The sequence below is a fragment of the Argiope bruennichi genome, chromosome 3 (assembly GCF_947563725.1).
Source record: "Argiope bruennichi chromosome 3, qqArgBrue1.1, whole genome shotgun sequence".
Classification (NCBI taxonomy): domain Eukaryota; kingdom Metazoa; phylum Arthropoda; class Arachnida; order Araneae; family Araneidae; genus Argiope; species Argiope bruennichi.
Window position 1 is genome coordinate 39636430 of NC_079153.1, and position 16219 is coordinate 39652648.

The window sequence follows — 16219 nt, forward strand, 5'->3', positions numbered from 1 at the left end:
ACGATTTCAAGAATGAGAAAGCAGATTATATTTCTCAACGTAACTGTTCAGAATGAAACACTGCAGCTGCAGGAAAAATATCCTTTTTCAGTAACTTAATCCCAGCTTATTAAACGCCGATCGTGAGAAAACGTTCAGCATTTCCACATGCATTCGTTTCAACAATCGAAAAGTGTCATCAAAATACGCTTCTGTTATTTGAAATTTCTATATTCGAAGAATAAGTATTTATATGGGACTTTGATGATAATAATAATAGCAAGTTTAGAGCTGTCACAGCTGCCTGAATACACGTGACCAAAAACAGAGAGAGAGGAAAATAAAGAAAGCGCGTCATCAACGGCAATTATCAATCGCAAGCCCACCTTATCACCTTATTATCCTGCAGATCAGGGACGCTGGCTTGCATAGCTGGATCAAAGCGACGTGAAGATGCCAGCAAACAAGTTGTTCCTTTGACCGGCCCCGTTAAACTGGCCTCTGGGAGGGCTTTCAACTTAGTTGCGCGTCGTCTTGCTGAATGGAATATGGAAGACGGCGTGCGGTCCAAAAATTCTTTAGCAGTGGACGGAGAAGGTGTTTTTTTCCGATTTGGAGGCAGAAAAAGCGTGCCTGTTCTAAATGGCTTGGACATATCAGTGGAGAAAGGAATTATGTAAGTTGTAAACAATTTGCCGCTCTTTTTTTTTTTTTTTTTTTCATCGGTGAAAGTTTGTTTATAAGTTATAAGATAAACATTCCGAAAACAGCGACTGAGACGTATTTTGATTGGAAACTAAAACGGTTTTAGTAGTGTGTAAGGTAGAGTAGGTTTAAATGTTCAACTGTGTAAGCAGATAAAAGAATGAGTAATAACATAAAAACAATGAAATAAAAAAAATCATGTAAACAATATTTTTTGTTAAGATACCATGACCCCGTTTACACAGAGAATCTTTTGTTTCCCAAAGAATGGGAAAATTAAATAAATAATGTAATTGTAAATAATGTAATTATAAAAAATGTAATAATGTAATAAATAATATAATTATAAAAAAAAGGAAAATTAAATAAAAAATATTATTATAAACGGAAGGAAAATTAAATAAATAATTTGATTATAAACGAAAGAAAAATTAAATAAGCAATGTAATTACAAATGAAAGAAAAATTAAATAAATAATGTAATTATAAACGAAATTAAAATTAAAGAAATATTATAATCATAAACGAAAGACAAATTAAATAAATAATGTAATTAAAAACGAAAATAAAATTAAATAAATAATTTAATTATAAACGAAAGAAAAATTAAATAAGCAATGTAATTACAAATGAAAGGAAAATTAAGTAAATCATGTATTTATAAATGACAAGAAAATTAAATAAATAATGTTAATTATAATCGAAAAGAAAACTAAATAACTAATTTAATTATAATCGAAAGGAAAATTAAATAAATAATGTAATTATAAATGAAAGGAAAATTAAATAAATAATGTAATTATAAATGAAAGGAAAATTAAATAAATCATGTAATTATAAACGACAAGAAAAATAAATACATCATGTAATTATAAATGAAAAGAAAATTAAATAAAAAAGATAATTATAAACAAACGGAAAATTAAATAAATAACGTAATTATAAAAAAATGGTAACTTCATTCATTAAAATTGCTTGAATGTTTTTAATGATATTTTTTAAAAAATGTACCAACATGAGTTATTTTTTGTTTATCAAAATATTTAAACGTCTATTCTATCGGAAAATTCATGCACATGATTCAACTTTGCTCAATTCAAGACTCAAATTTAGAGTGTCTTAGTATAAAGTTTTTCTATTTTTTTAAAGTTTTTAGAAATAACATTTAAGTATTATTTTCTGTTGGAACTGTTCAAACCTTTAATGCTGACCCAAGTTAGTACTCAGTAGATGAACTGGGATATTGAAGATTACAGAACAAAATAGTATGATTAATATTATTTTTTTTTTCAAAATTAGCAAAAATAATAATAATAATAATAATTTTGGCTTATTAATTTATCAATATGTTTAATTAAATTTCTCTTTTCTTTTTTTTTGTTGATGCTTATTTTTACTCGATATTTCCCATTCCACTTGTTTTATTTGTTTATAAACTTTTTTTTTGTTAAAAGAAAGTTTTTTTTATGTTAAAATTTTTAATTTTATGTTAAAGGAAATGGAGTAGTTTTCTAAATTCACAATGAATTTTATAGAAACAATGTAATAGAAATACATATATATTTTTAAAAATAAAGTAGAGGTCCGTAGTGTTATATTGCTTTACCAAGATTTTTCACATTTTTTAACTGTGGCTTGTTACTCTAAAAGAAAATAAACAGAAAAAATTTTAGATAGCAAAAATTTTTATACGATACTCATTTTTCCGAATTCTTTGCAATTTTTAAGAAAGAATTGTTTCAAAAATAATACTAACAGGACCAATTTTATTAAAAATTATGAATAATTATTTTTTTATTACCTCTCATTTTATTTATCAATATTTAATTCTCCATTTTCAAATTCGATTTCCATTTTCGAATCATGAATATTTTTTTTAATTTAAAAAACCATTTAAGGAGCTCTATATTTTAATTCATATTTATTGAAACAATTTAAAAACAGTTACAAATACAGCGTTATAATTTCATTTCTCTATTTTTTTAGGACAAACTTACTATGGCATATATTATAAGGTATTGAAGGCGCATATTGTTAAATAAATATTTTTGTTAAAATAACAATGACAAATAATAATGATATTTCTCAGCTTATAAACATCGCATTTTAAATGTTATAAATGTGAATAATTTTAAAATTATTTTTAAACCTGAAATTTCATAAAATTCTTTCACAATCGTGTTTCAAATAAGTCAGAATTTTCGGAGATTTACTATATTTATCTTTACTAATTATACAAGAAAATGTATGTATGCTGATATCCCTAAAATTAGACCATTTGATCTTGAACTACCAAATCTGGCACAAACATAATATGAGGGGAAGGAATGTGCACCTCGGAGAGGTTGTTTTAGAAATTTTCATTAAATAAATTGTTTAAACTTAACTATAACTAAAACTTAACAGAAAATTTAGCATTTTCCACGGCAATTTCCGAAAATTTTATTGCTGAAAAATAATTTTTATACCATTTTTAAAATAAAATAAAAAATATTTTCAATGATACCAGTTCAATATCTTGCAACTTTTCATAAAATTTATCTTTTTTTATGTAATCAGCCACAGCTTTCATTTTCACCACTATAAAATTCAAAACATTTTCATTGTTTCATTAGATATTTTATCGCATTATTTTTATGCGCTTTTAAAAGTTAAGAAAAAAATATTTTGTTTATTACCTGTTCAATTTCCGTGCAAAATGAGAATGAGAAGTTACAGTTACAACGGAAAACAACGTTTCAATATGTAGAAGATTTAATTCCTGATTCGGTTATGATTTTTAATTATACAGTTGAATTTGACTCCATGAAAAATATTTATTCACCCAATAAAAAAGAGCATTAGTCTATTGAAATAACACGGTTTTAATGAACATCAAAATTTAATTCTTAAAACCTTTTGATGAGAGAATGATCAAAATGCATACGATATTTAATTGAAAAAAATCAATTAAATTAAACTGAAAAATAATTATTTCCGATGAGCTATCTGATTATCAAAAGCTATTAATATTTAATAAAATACGTCTTTTAAAAGAATTCGATATCTTTTTTTAAATAATCATGATAAACTGGAAGTGAAAAAAAGAAATACCGAATGAGCATAATATTCCATGCATTTAATTTTAAACACCATATTATCATTTTAAAATTAATTAAAGTTTTAAATTTCTGGATTTTAATAATGATAAATTATTAGTTATAACTCAACGAAGCTGTATTTATATCAGTACTTAAAACGAGCAGCTGAAATTAATAAAATTATATCCGCAAACATTCAAGATGTTAATAATCGAAAAGAAAAATTAGAAAGCAGGTGTTAAGTTATGGAATACATAGGCAGATGGTTCAAAATTTTTAGTAACATTACACGATATGCTTTGAACGTTGCCCAGTGGTAGGAAGAAAAACAAATATTTTTTAAGGTAAATGAAATTTATTTCCTAATCGATTCTTTTAAGGTTTCTCTTGCGGATGATCTTTATTTATCAATTGCTCAAGATGTCAAAATATATCTATCTTGTTTCAAATGTTTTTACGATATAAAAAATTAATGAAATATTTTAAAGATATCAGTAATTTAATTAACTTTTATCATCATTTAAATTATGTTTGTAATTATTTTTCCTGCTTAAAAATAAACTTATGATTCAAGTATTAGGAGAATGAATTTTGAAAGAGATTTATTTTGAAAACATTTATTTTCGATTGATAAAAGGATTACATATTAATCAAAACTGTCTGCAATTTTATTTAAATAATATTTTTTATAAAAAAGCGTTTATATCTTTAATTTTTTTTAAAAAAATATAATTCAAGTATTAAAAGAAAATATATTTATTTTTCCATACTAAAATACGCATCACATTAATTTTTAATCTTAAGAAATTATCTTTAATTTGTTAAGTTAATTTAAGTAATTCTGAATATTAAAAAAAACGCAATCATATTTATAATTATTTTTCTCCTAAAAATTAAAAAAACAATTTAATTAAAACTTGTAAATTTTTAAATTAATTTAAAATAATTTAGAAAGAAAACAAACAAAAAAAGTAAAAAATACTAACCCAGGACCGAACTCGGATGTAAAAAATATTAATAATTAAATGGTTAAATCGTTATTATTGAGATGGCTATTCGTTATTTTTTATAAAAGGAACGCATTAGAGACGCGTGTGTCTATTAAATATGTCAATACTTTTTTTCATTTCAACACTTCATTGAAAAGTATAAAAAATATTGCAATTACAAAAGAAAGAAAGATGCCTACACCTGAAATAAATTTTATATTTTCAGAAATTTTGCTCTTCGAATTATTTTAATTAAAAAAATCTTATCTAATTGAGATATTTATTTTTACTAAATTTCAAGTCAAATTACGGATCAAAATTATTTGCTTTAAATTTAATGAATCATAATAAAATACATTGTTTGAAGAAAAATCTCTTGTTTTTAATTATGTGATATGATAGGGAACAACAATGATATGATATTTCCAAATTCCGCAGCACGATATTATTAAAAACGCCTCCACATCATAATATGGAAGAGAAGAATTTAATTTTTAAGGTGCAGAATCGGACAAATTTTATTTGGAAACATCCAGAAAAGCGCACATTAGTCTTAATAAGATTTAAAAAATAATTTGATTATTAATTGCAACTAAATTAAATTATTTTATTGGACGAAATAAGGCATTTAATGGAATTCCCTTAGCTTAAAATTTAAAAACTAACTAATTTCGATTTTAATGAAAGGTTTTAGGAAATTAACTCGTATTTTAATTAATGTGTAACAATTTAATGCCACAATAGACAACAGGTCAAGGTATGATATTAAAAAAGTGGAAACGAAATATAATTTTTTGAAACTAATAATAAATAAAAGGTCTAATGTTTCGAATAATATTTGATTTTTAATTTTTTAATGAAATTACAAAATGATAAAATTAAAATATATATATATATATATATTAGAGAATGCAATAGAAAGTATTTGTTATTTTATTATTTTCAATTTTTAAATAATAGAAATGCCAAAAATTAGGTTAACTTATGAAAAATTTCTATATGTCGCAGCCTTTCTCAAAGAACCACTCTATTTCTCAAGTTCTTTTTGTTTATTTATTTTTACCAAAAGCCAAAATGTTGTTTTAAAATTTTGATTTAATTTAATTGGAATCACATTCTAAATAATCGATTATTAAAATATCTCACAGTTTTAAACAGAAGATTACACTTGAAATAAAACAGAGGCACTAGTTTACGGAAATAACTTTGACCCGAGATAAAAGTTATCCTTTTAAGTCACTATATCTATTTCATAAGTGATAGTGAATTTTTATTTTTATTTTATTTATTGCAATGTTTTATCGAAACGTAAATATGATATATTTACCTATTGAAATGAGTAAATATGATGCGATACTGAAAAGTTAAGATGAAACATCGAGTAGCATCATGAAGGTAGATATAATTATATTAATTGTTGGAAAGATAAGAACTTAGGATGTTGCAATTAAAAAATTGTCTTATTGTCTGAAACAGCATTGTTTATACCAGAAGGAATTGTTTCAAAATGATGGAAATTTTAAAAAATTGTATGTTGGAGAAAAACTAAATTCAGAAAACGATTATTTTTCATTTAAAATTTCCTTACTTATCACTGACTTAAAATTAGACCCCGTAATTAATTTTTTTGGACAAGAAATTGTTTTCAGTTTTAAAAACGGGTCAAATATTGAATTAACCAGAATAGTTAGTTCAAGTTTCTTATTCTTTTTTGTGTGTTTACAGAGTTATTATTATTATTATTTTACATATAAACTAACGCTTTTGGTGGCAAGCCAGGAATATTGATTGGGTTTAATCTCAATTCCACTCTTTTATGTGCTACTTGATATTCATAATTCCCGCAACAAAGTATGTTTAAGCATCTAATTTATGACAGACATTAAAGTCTTTTTATTTTAACAGCCTTACACCTATTTTGTTTATTATGTATATGAACCGTCCTAACTGAATAGAATCCCATGACATCACAGTGCGATTAAAGTATCTGGGTAATCTATTCTGAATTGCAAGCTATCTTTTTAGAATATAATTTCACTTTCTGATTCTTTATGTAAACTGCACCGATAACCTTTACAAAATAAAGCTATGAAACTAAAATCTTTGTGAGAAAATCAGCGGAATAATTATATTAGAATATAATTGTCTTATAAACATATACACTTCAAAAAATACGAAATGCTTTTCAGAATTTGACATATAACAATTTAAGATAAGAGTGGCGATATAAAACGTTGATAGCATTAAAATAGGAACAGTTGTTGCATTAAATCGAAAGATTCAGTCAAGTTTTCGAAACTATTAAAATAAAATGTTATCAAATAATTGTTTGCTTTTTTTCGGTTCTTTCAACAAGTTCCTCTTTAAACTAGAGAAATTTCAAGGTAATCCTTAAATTATATCGTCATCATACCGTCTGGAGATAACATTAACTAATTCAAGGAAGTCTATACCAATTATTACTATCTGTACATAGTAATTGACTTGTGAAGTAGAAAATAATTTATGCAAAAAATTAAAAATGCAAGTAAAATATTAATGCGCATTTCTGTATACTCTTATTATTTCAATTGATTAATATTAATTGACTGTCAAAGTATTAATTAAATATTATAAATCAAGAACAGCTATCAGCTCTACCATGATACTGTGATAAAATAATTATGCAATAAATGTTTTTTATTTAAACTACAAGGTCTACGAAAACTACTTTATCGAAAAACTCTGCCGTTAAATGAAAACTCTTCAAAATATTTATCAAGAAAGGTGTTTTCTCAGCTTTCGGTTTTAATGATAATTTCATAAGTAGCGCAAGGTTTATGTAGATAAAATGCGGTTTTCTCTTTTATCAATAAATTCTTCTACCTTGTTAAAGCTCACAAAATCAAATCTATACGATAATAATTGAGTAATCAAACAGCCCTCTGAATCAATTTTCTTTTCTTTTTTACTAAAAAGATTGATGACTTCTTAGTTGATAAAAATAGAAACCTCTTATTCAGCAATGTATGATAAAAAAAAATTCAACGGCGTTTCTTCTTGTGCATATCATTTGAATATGTTACTTGTGCTATAAATAGCGATAATTTAATTTCATATTCAAGATGATTATTTCTGATATAATACAAAATTTATAGCTCTTATTTTTTTTTTTTCACTGCTTATAATTTTTTTTTTTTTTTTTTTTTTTTTTTTGTCATTCTTTGGTTCTTTCACATTTTCTCGTATACGAAGTGAAAATATTAAAATCCTTATAAAATTTTCACTCGAGATTTTGGCGTATCATCGTTTTGCAGATCTTTCTGAGACTAAAAAACATATTTTTGGTTTCATGTGTGTTTGTATGTGTGTCTGCTTGTTTGTCTGTCTATGAAAGAAAACTCAAACACGATTTAAACCAAGTGGGTGAAATTTTGTATATTGAATTACGATCAAATTTGTAGATTCCTAAATCCATTAACAGGTAGTCTGTCTGTCTGGATACTCGGATAAAAGTGAATACGATATATACAAAACGCAAAATGCTAGATAAATATAAATTAGTACACAGATTTAGCATCTAAAACATAAGCGGATCAAATGGATCTAAATTCATTTAACGCTTGACTGTTTGTCGCGTTATACTTTCGCAAGCAAGCAAACGCAATACTCATAACGCAATAACTTAAATCAGTGAAATTTGGTATGTAAATATGAAACCACAACTGTAATTACATGACAAATTTTGATGTCGATCGGCCCGTGAAAACATGTTCAAAACACATATTTCAAGACAGATTCAGTAAATCATATCACTGACTCTCCGACCCGCCCGAAGGCACACGGATAAAGAAAACTGAATGACCAGACAGACAGCCGCAACAGCAACACTGGCGGGAACTGTGTTTGAGTCCTAAGGACCAACACCGGCCACGGTACAACCCTTCCCAAAGGAAATGCGTCCCATCATCGATGGGAGGAGCCAGATTTCTTCTTGTTAAGCAACGAGATGTTGAACGAATGAAGAGATGAATGTAGAAATGGTATAATAGCTTGAATAAAACTAACCAGACTAGGATTATCGGATCTCAAAATACTATATCCGAAAATCGAATTTCTGCTTTAGATACGTTTTCCTCCGTCGATTGAAACAAAGATTAGGCACAAAACGGAACTTGTAATCACAGAATCCCGCACCATATTTGATATATTTAAATCCCGGCCTTTTTGAATTATGGCATTTACCTGTTTCTGAAAGTACAGACCGACAGACAATCAATCCGTTGTTTATTTTGGCTCAAAGTTTGATAGATATCTATACTATAGATGTGAAATTTGAATATGGAATTTTATCTACTAACTCTCTTCTTTTTGTAACTATCATGTTAACTCAAATTCAAACAGCTGGACAGATGGACTTACTCTGAACATATTTTACCCAGAATTTAATAGAAATCTGAAAATTTGGTATAAAGATGGTATATCAATTTTCAACAGTCTAGCTCAAAGTGTTTTCAGTTATCTTTGTCAGACAGACGGATGGACGAATATTTTCTAAAAACGTGTTTCTCCAACTGAGGGAGGTCAAATCCTCGAATTATACTTTCTCTATGCTACGTGTACGAGAAAGAAATAAAAAAGAGAAGTTACAATATCTCAAAATGAAGAGATGAAGCGGGTACTTAAGATTTTAACAGTGCTATGATGTTATGGGACTATCTTTATTGGAAAGGTTCATGTACACCATAAGTAGACTTTAAATAAAACGATCAAAACGACATTGTATTAATGACAGACAATTCGGCGGACTCATGGACATTAAGTTATATCTAAACGATATATCAGAAAGCAAATATAACCAATATTCCTTGCGAACTAAGGATACTCCCTCTGTTGTGGTGCGGCAGTTTGGGCAGGCTTGTGCCTGTTCAAGTGTCACCCTCGTCATCTGACCGTGGTTCAAAATTACGAGGTACATCCAAAAATAGCCCTACTGTTACTTTAAAAAACGAGATGTTAATATAACTAAACTAAACCCTGTGAACTACTTGGTTGCCTGCGGCGATTAATTTTTAAATATTGCTGACTGGGACTAGAACTTAAGGTTGAAGCTCACAACCTTGAAACCCCAAACTGATGTGCCTCAATTATGCGATGCCTTAACCATTCAGTCAGTTATAATTCAACTAACTATTTCATCCACCTGCTTATTATGAATCGTGACGCAATACGTCTGCTTAAAATGCGCCTGAAGTACATTAACAAAGAAGCAGACAGGAAGCATGATTTTTATAAAGAACGTATTAAAATTCATTAAAAATTTCACAACGTTTGTTTTATCTCTTTACAAGTGCGACGAAATTTTTAGTTAAATAAAACAAGAAATGTAATAAATTTAACACTAGCATGTTTCATATTTATTATATTTCATATAATCTTTCAGCGTGCATCTGAGAACTTGCTTTAAATAATTTTTATGTAACTTTAAAAATTTTATTTATTAAAATCTAATTCTGTACTATAAATTCTAGCGATGTAGGTTTCAGCGACGAAAGTGGGATCCAATGATATTTGGTAAGTTAGTTGAGAGAGTTTCATCAATATGGTTATTAAACATTTAAAAAGCATATATTTTTTTGCAAAAGTTCTTGAAATATAAATTTACCAAACTGTTGGCTAGTTATGATTAACAAAAGAATTAAAATTGTGTTTGATCAAGCCTTTTCATGATATTTTTCCCTGCTATTTACGATTCAAACGCGAATTAAGATACGATATGATTACGATTACGATACGATACGCGAATGGGAAAATAGAAATTTTATTTTGGGGATTATTTAACTACCAATTTTTCTCACTCGCTAATGAATTTCATCACTTTTCTGCATAAAACTGTGAAATTTGGCAAGGCCGTGAATACTCAGATTTTTATTTTCAGAGCTCTCCAAAATAAGAATTTTGTGTATAGTTTTATTAAAAACATTCTCTTCAAATTTAATAAATTTATATGACTGCATTTTTGAGTTACCACTTTTTATTGCACGCGAAAGTAAAGACCGACGTACGGTCAACTTGTTGACGAACCTTATTCAAAATTTGAGATATATCTATACTTTATAATCTAAACATGTGAACTAAATTTTATCCGTTATGTTTATATTCCTCGTGTCCACTTGTACTTGGGCAGCCAGAGAATAGATTTTCATATAAATGGATTTTGTTCAAAAATGGATGCCCAAACCATACGTCATGTTTCAGCCGTCCAGCTTTAAGTGTTTTAGAATTATTACGTGTACAAATAGAGTGTCTGACAGACGGATAAATAAAATTCCAAAAACATGTTTATCTGGCTCATCAGAGAGATATGAAACGTGGAAATTCTTCAAGACCTTGAGATAATCTTTTGAACATTACAAAATTATCTCTTTGCATAAGAGAAATTAATAATTAATTGAACGGACTGACATAGAAGGGCAAGCAGCGAATGGACATGATGGGATGATGGGTGATAAGAGGTAAAATGAAGGTCCCATCAAAACCTATCTTTTTTCTTCTTTAATGCGAAATATGTTAATAGACAAAGAAGGCTTTTCAACTCAACAGCAATGGAAAATATTCGCTCTTTAAAATGCATGGACATTTTAAAATTCAACAGACCTCTCTGCCTAGCTTATTGATTAACTTGAAGAAATGCAGTTTATCTTATCTTCTATGTTAATTTATCCCGAAAGAAATAGCTTGCCAAGTTTCTTCTTTTTGTAGTTTGCTAATTTGAAAACACATTTTATTTTTTTGGGTCAAAAACTACTGATTTTCATTAATTTTGTTGGAATTTTTTAAAGGTCTTTTAGATACAGTCCTTTAAAAATATATCCGATACCTTCTTATTGCTCATTATCAATAAAAGCTAAATTCCAGGAAATTATTCGTACATCATTCCAATTATACTTACATGTTTCTGTCAAATTGCCTTAACATAAGGGGTCATTTGCATAATTACATTTGAATAGCCTTCAATTTTTTTCCATTGCAACCTCGAAATGTTCATCTTTTAAATGATTCAGAATAATGAAAAATGCTCTCTGATATAAACTTTTTGATAAATCGATTGGTATGCGACTATGTTCGAGAGAAAATTTTTGAAAAACTCCCTAAAACAGCTATATTTTTGAATTTTTGCATAACAAAAATTTAATAATTATCTTTGAAACCAAAATATATTAGTCAAGGGACAAAGGTTTTTTTTTCTTTTTTTTTTTTCAAATTGGATAAAATGTTCTTTTGGGGCTAAAAACAGGTGTAAAGCAAAAACCCTCTAATATAGAGAATCATCAAATCATTTGCTTAAAATAATGCAGATAGCTTAAAAATTATATTATACAGGGTGTTGCCGAATTCGACCTAAAAATTCAGACAGGTTATAGTAGGCACCAAGAGGATAAAAAATCACCATACAACATAGGGTCCCAAACGACGTTTAGTAACTAAAAATCGCAAAAATATAAGGGGCTCGAGAATTGTCGGAAACTGTAAAAAATGAATAAAAAATAAATGATGTTTCAACAATGAATTTTTTCTAAGAGAAAGCACATTCTTAAAAGTTTTTTTTCATGTAGGTAACAAGCTATTTTGACGATCCAGGGGTCGTAAATTCCTGAAAAAGAAAAAGTAGTTTGGAACCTCATCTGCAAAAATATTAAAACTTGAAGAAAAATAAAAGCATGAAAATAAATGTAAGGAATTTTATATTCTTTAACATGATATAAGCTTGTAGTGTGGAAACTGAGGAGTTTTTAAGATGTTCAAGAAAAACTAAAATAGGCACCTGAAAATATCGCGGCAACATCGGTACCGATTTTTGCATAGGGTGTTGCCAAATTCAAAAGATAAATTCAGAGAGGTCATAGTAGACATTTAGAAAATGGAAAATTACTATAAGTCATAGGGTCGCTGGTGACATTTATTCGCATTATTTATCGCAAAAATAGACGTCGAGAAATCAATGAGCATGCCAAAGAGAATGGCCCCATGAATGCGAGGATTAGGAGTACTTCTCGTATGCGAATTTTCCATGGGCTCGAGGGAAAAAAAAGCAGCGAGCAGGTATTCATTAATGAGCATTGTAGAATTGATGGTAGTTAAAAAACATGTTAGATTTCACGTATGGCGAACATGCAGATACGCATTTACGGATGGCAATTGATGCCTAGCACAAAGAATGTATCAACAACAATATCCGAGGAGGCGTTGTCCTCACCATACCACGTTTGCAAACATCGATCGATTGCTGTGGGAGACAGCATCCTTCAAAATAACGAAGTCAATGAATGGCAGAAAAACATCGTGCGCACATTTGAAACAGAAAACACAGTTTTGAAGCACTTTGCCAATACTTCATCAAAAAGCACACGATCAGTTGCAGCTGAACTGGGTATTTGGCACGACATCGTGAGGTTATGCGTGCTGAAAACATGCACCCTTTTCACTTGCAGTAAGTCAAACTCCTATGCGATGATGATTACCCACGTCGGGTGGAGTTCGCACGTATGATACTTGTTGCCACACAGGAAGATGCACACTTATCTGCGAGAGTTTTATTCTCAGATAAAAACCTGTTTTACGAGAGAAGGCGTCTTCAACATGCATAAAGCCTATATTTGATCATTTGAAAATCTCCACATCACATTCTCATTGAACATACAACACAAGTATAATATTAAAATCTGGAGAGGAATTATCGGAGAGCATCTATTGGGATCGTATCTTTTGCCCGAACGCCTGAGTGGCGCAAAGTACCTTGTTTTTTTGCAGCACTTCCCTTCGGATTTTCTGCAGGAGATACAGATCATTCTTCGCCAAACCATTTGGTTAATGCGTAATGGAGCACCAGCACTTTTTAGTTATATTGGGGAAATCCGACATGTTGTTTGCGAATGAAGTTTAATGACCATCAATTGTGCAATGCTCATTAAGGAATACTTGCTTGCTGCATTTATTTTACTCGAACGCATGAAAAATTTACGTACGAGAAGGCTTCTTCTTCTTGACTACCTTGTTCCTAATCCTCGCATTCATAGGATCATTATCTCCGCCAGGTTCACGGATTTTTCGTCATCTGTTTTTGCGATAAATAATGCGAATAAATGTCACCAGCGACCCTATGATTTATAGTAATTTTCCATTTTCGAAATGTCTACTATGACCTCTCTGAATTTATCTTTTCAATTTGGCAACGCCCTATGCAAATATCGATACAGATGTTGCCGCGATATTTTTAGGTGCCTATTTTAGTTTTTCTTGAATATCTTAAAAACTCCTCAGTTTCCACACTACAAGCTTATATCAAATTAAAGAGTATAAAATTCCTTACATTTTCATGCTTTTATTTTTCTTCAAGTTTTAATATTTTTTAGAAATAAGGGTTCCAAACTACTTTTTCGTTTTCAGGAATTTACGACCCCCTGGATCATCAAAAGGGCATGTTACCTACATGAAAAAAAAACACTTTTAAGAATGTTCTTTCACTTAGAAAAAATGATTGTTGAAACATCATTTGTTATTTTTTTATTATTTTTTTGCTGTTTTCAATAATTCTCATGTACCCTATATTTTTGTGATTTTCACCTACTAAATATCGTTTGGGACCCTGTGCTGTATGCGGGTTTTTTTACCCTCGTGATGTCTACTGTCAGCTCCCCGAATTCGTCGTTCGAAAACGGCAATACCCTGTCTAGTTTCTGGATTAAAAAAATAGCCAATCCTTTCTTTAAATACTGGGTTTCAAATGACTAACAGGTTTATATGACTAATGACGAAATTTTTCCATTTTTCACATTGTGAAGTATTAAGCAACTATAAAATATTTTTTAAAAATATAATTTTCTTATTCTTTAGTTCAGGAACTACAAAAATATTGAGAAATTACTATACTAAATTTGAGCACAAAATATGCATTAGATTTTAATTTATGAGGTTTTCCATTAGCAGAATTCTAACAAAGATTAGAATTTAAAAACAAACAGCATCTACAGATATAAAATAGCATTAAAACATGGACAGTTCAGTAAAAATACTAAATTCATGCCAAAGTTTAATATTTCGCAGCTATTATAAGCCATTGCCATGCAAAACTTTTCCTGGGAAAACACTTTTATTAAAGAGTTTGAGATAAAATTTTAAGGAGAACACTCCTACTGGTTAATTGAAGTTACTTTAATTTCTCTTAACGTATTAAGAATGCAATGAAAATGATATTTTGGGAAAGTTTACTTATACTAAAGAAGACAACAATTTGTCTTGCGATAGTCGTCTTATATTCACGTGATAAATGCAGAAAACGGTAGGAAGTTATCAAGAGATAAAAATTGCCCTTTCTGATAAAGTTAAAAAAATGAAGCACAGAAAAATTATTATCAGTCATCAGAAAATTGTGATTTGCAAATGTTTACATTTGTATTTCGTTTGAAAGGAAAAGGATAATTTCTGAATTATCTTTTGCTTTCGATAAAGCTGTAAAATATCGAGTTTTCGAGTGAAGTTGCTTGGTGACTTAAAAATATAAATCATGATTCATTCATTGTAACAAGGATTTCTCTAAACTAGTTTGCTAAAGCATTTTCCTATATGCAGACTGCAATATGCATGGCAAAAAAAATTATTACATGGCAAAATGTTGGCTTAGAGCTAGCAAATTTGGCACGTAATTCCTTCTTGGATAGTAACTTATTATTATAAATGAATATTTCAAAATTTTAAATAGATTTTTAAATTAAAAATTAATTGAAAAAGAATTTTGTTCTTCGATTACTTGGCAGAATATTATTGAATCTTATTTATAAAATTTTAGAATCCTAAAAGTCAACTTTACAGTGACATCAATTTTACTTCCAAGTATTTTTTCACCTCTATATTCAATAAATTAAATAAAATATTGTTAAATGCATTTTACAACAAATCTCTTTATTGTTTTAGTTATTTAATTTAGATTCAAGCACGCTGCGGTTTCTTTTATGTGCGCATAATTAGTGCTTTATGATTACGAATAAATTTTAAAAATAAAAAAGATAGGCAAATCTAGCTTTAGCGATACTTCGGACCAAAATTCCAAAACTCTTTTATTTTTCAAATAATTTTCATAATTTCTAAAAAAAAAATGACTTTCTGATGCTTTATGACAAATGTCAGTAAATACTAAATTCTTTTGCCTTTACACAAGCTCCATAATTTTATGCGTAGAAAAAAGGATAAGTCCTTTATTAGAAAAGGTACAAGAAAGTTTTGGAGAGACCACCATAGCTGGTTAAATATTATTCTCAGATCTTTTGGATACAATTTTTCCGATTCATTTGCATGCAGGTAATATTATCAAGAGCATCCATTAAAAATGGGCGGAATCATATTTATTCACCCAATAAATTACTGCAACAGGCAATGTACAGTCTGAAATAGATAACCTTGACGCCTAAGTGCCAATGTCTCTAAATATCT

General features: G+C 28.5%; 1 protein-coding gene across 1 annotated transcript in view; it reads left to right on the plus strand.

The window, feature by feature from the left end:
• Positions 1-333: 333 nt before the first annotated feature.
• Positions 334-16219, plus strand: part of LOC129963082 (ABC transporter G family member 20-like) — an 83282-nt gene continuing 67396 nt past the window's right edge. The window contains exon 1 of the mRNA XM_056077117.1: positions 334-655. Within this exon, the coding sequence (XP_055933092.1) occupies positions 528-655 (128 nt within the window). The 5' untranslated portion in view covers positions 334-527. The remainder of the gene's footprint in view (positions 656-16219) is intronic.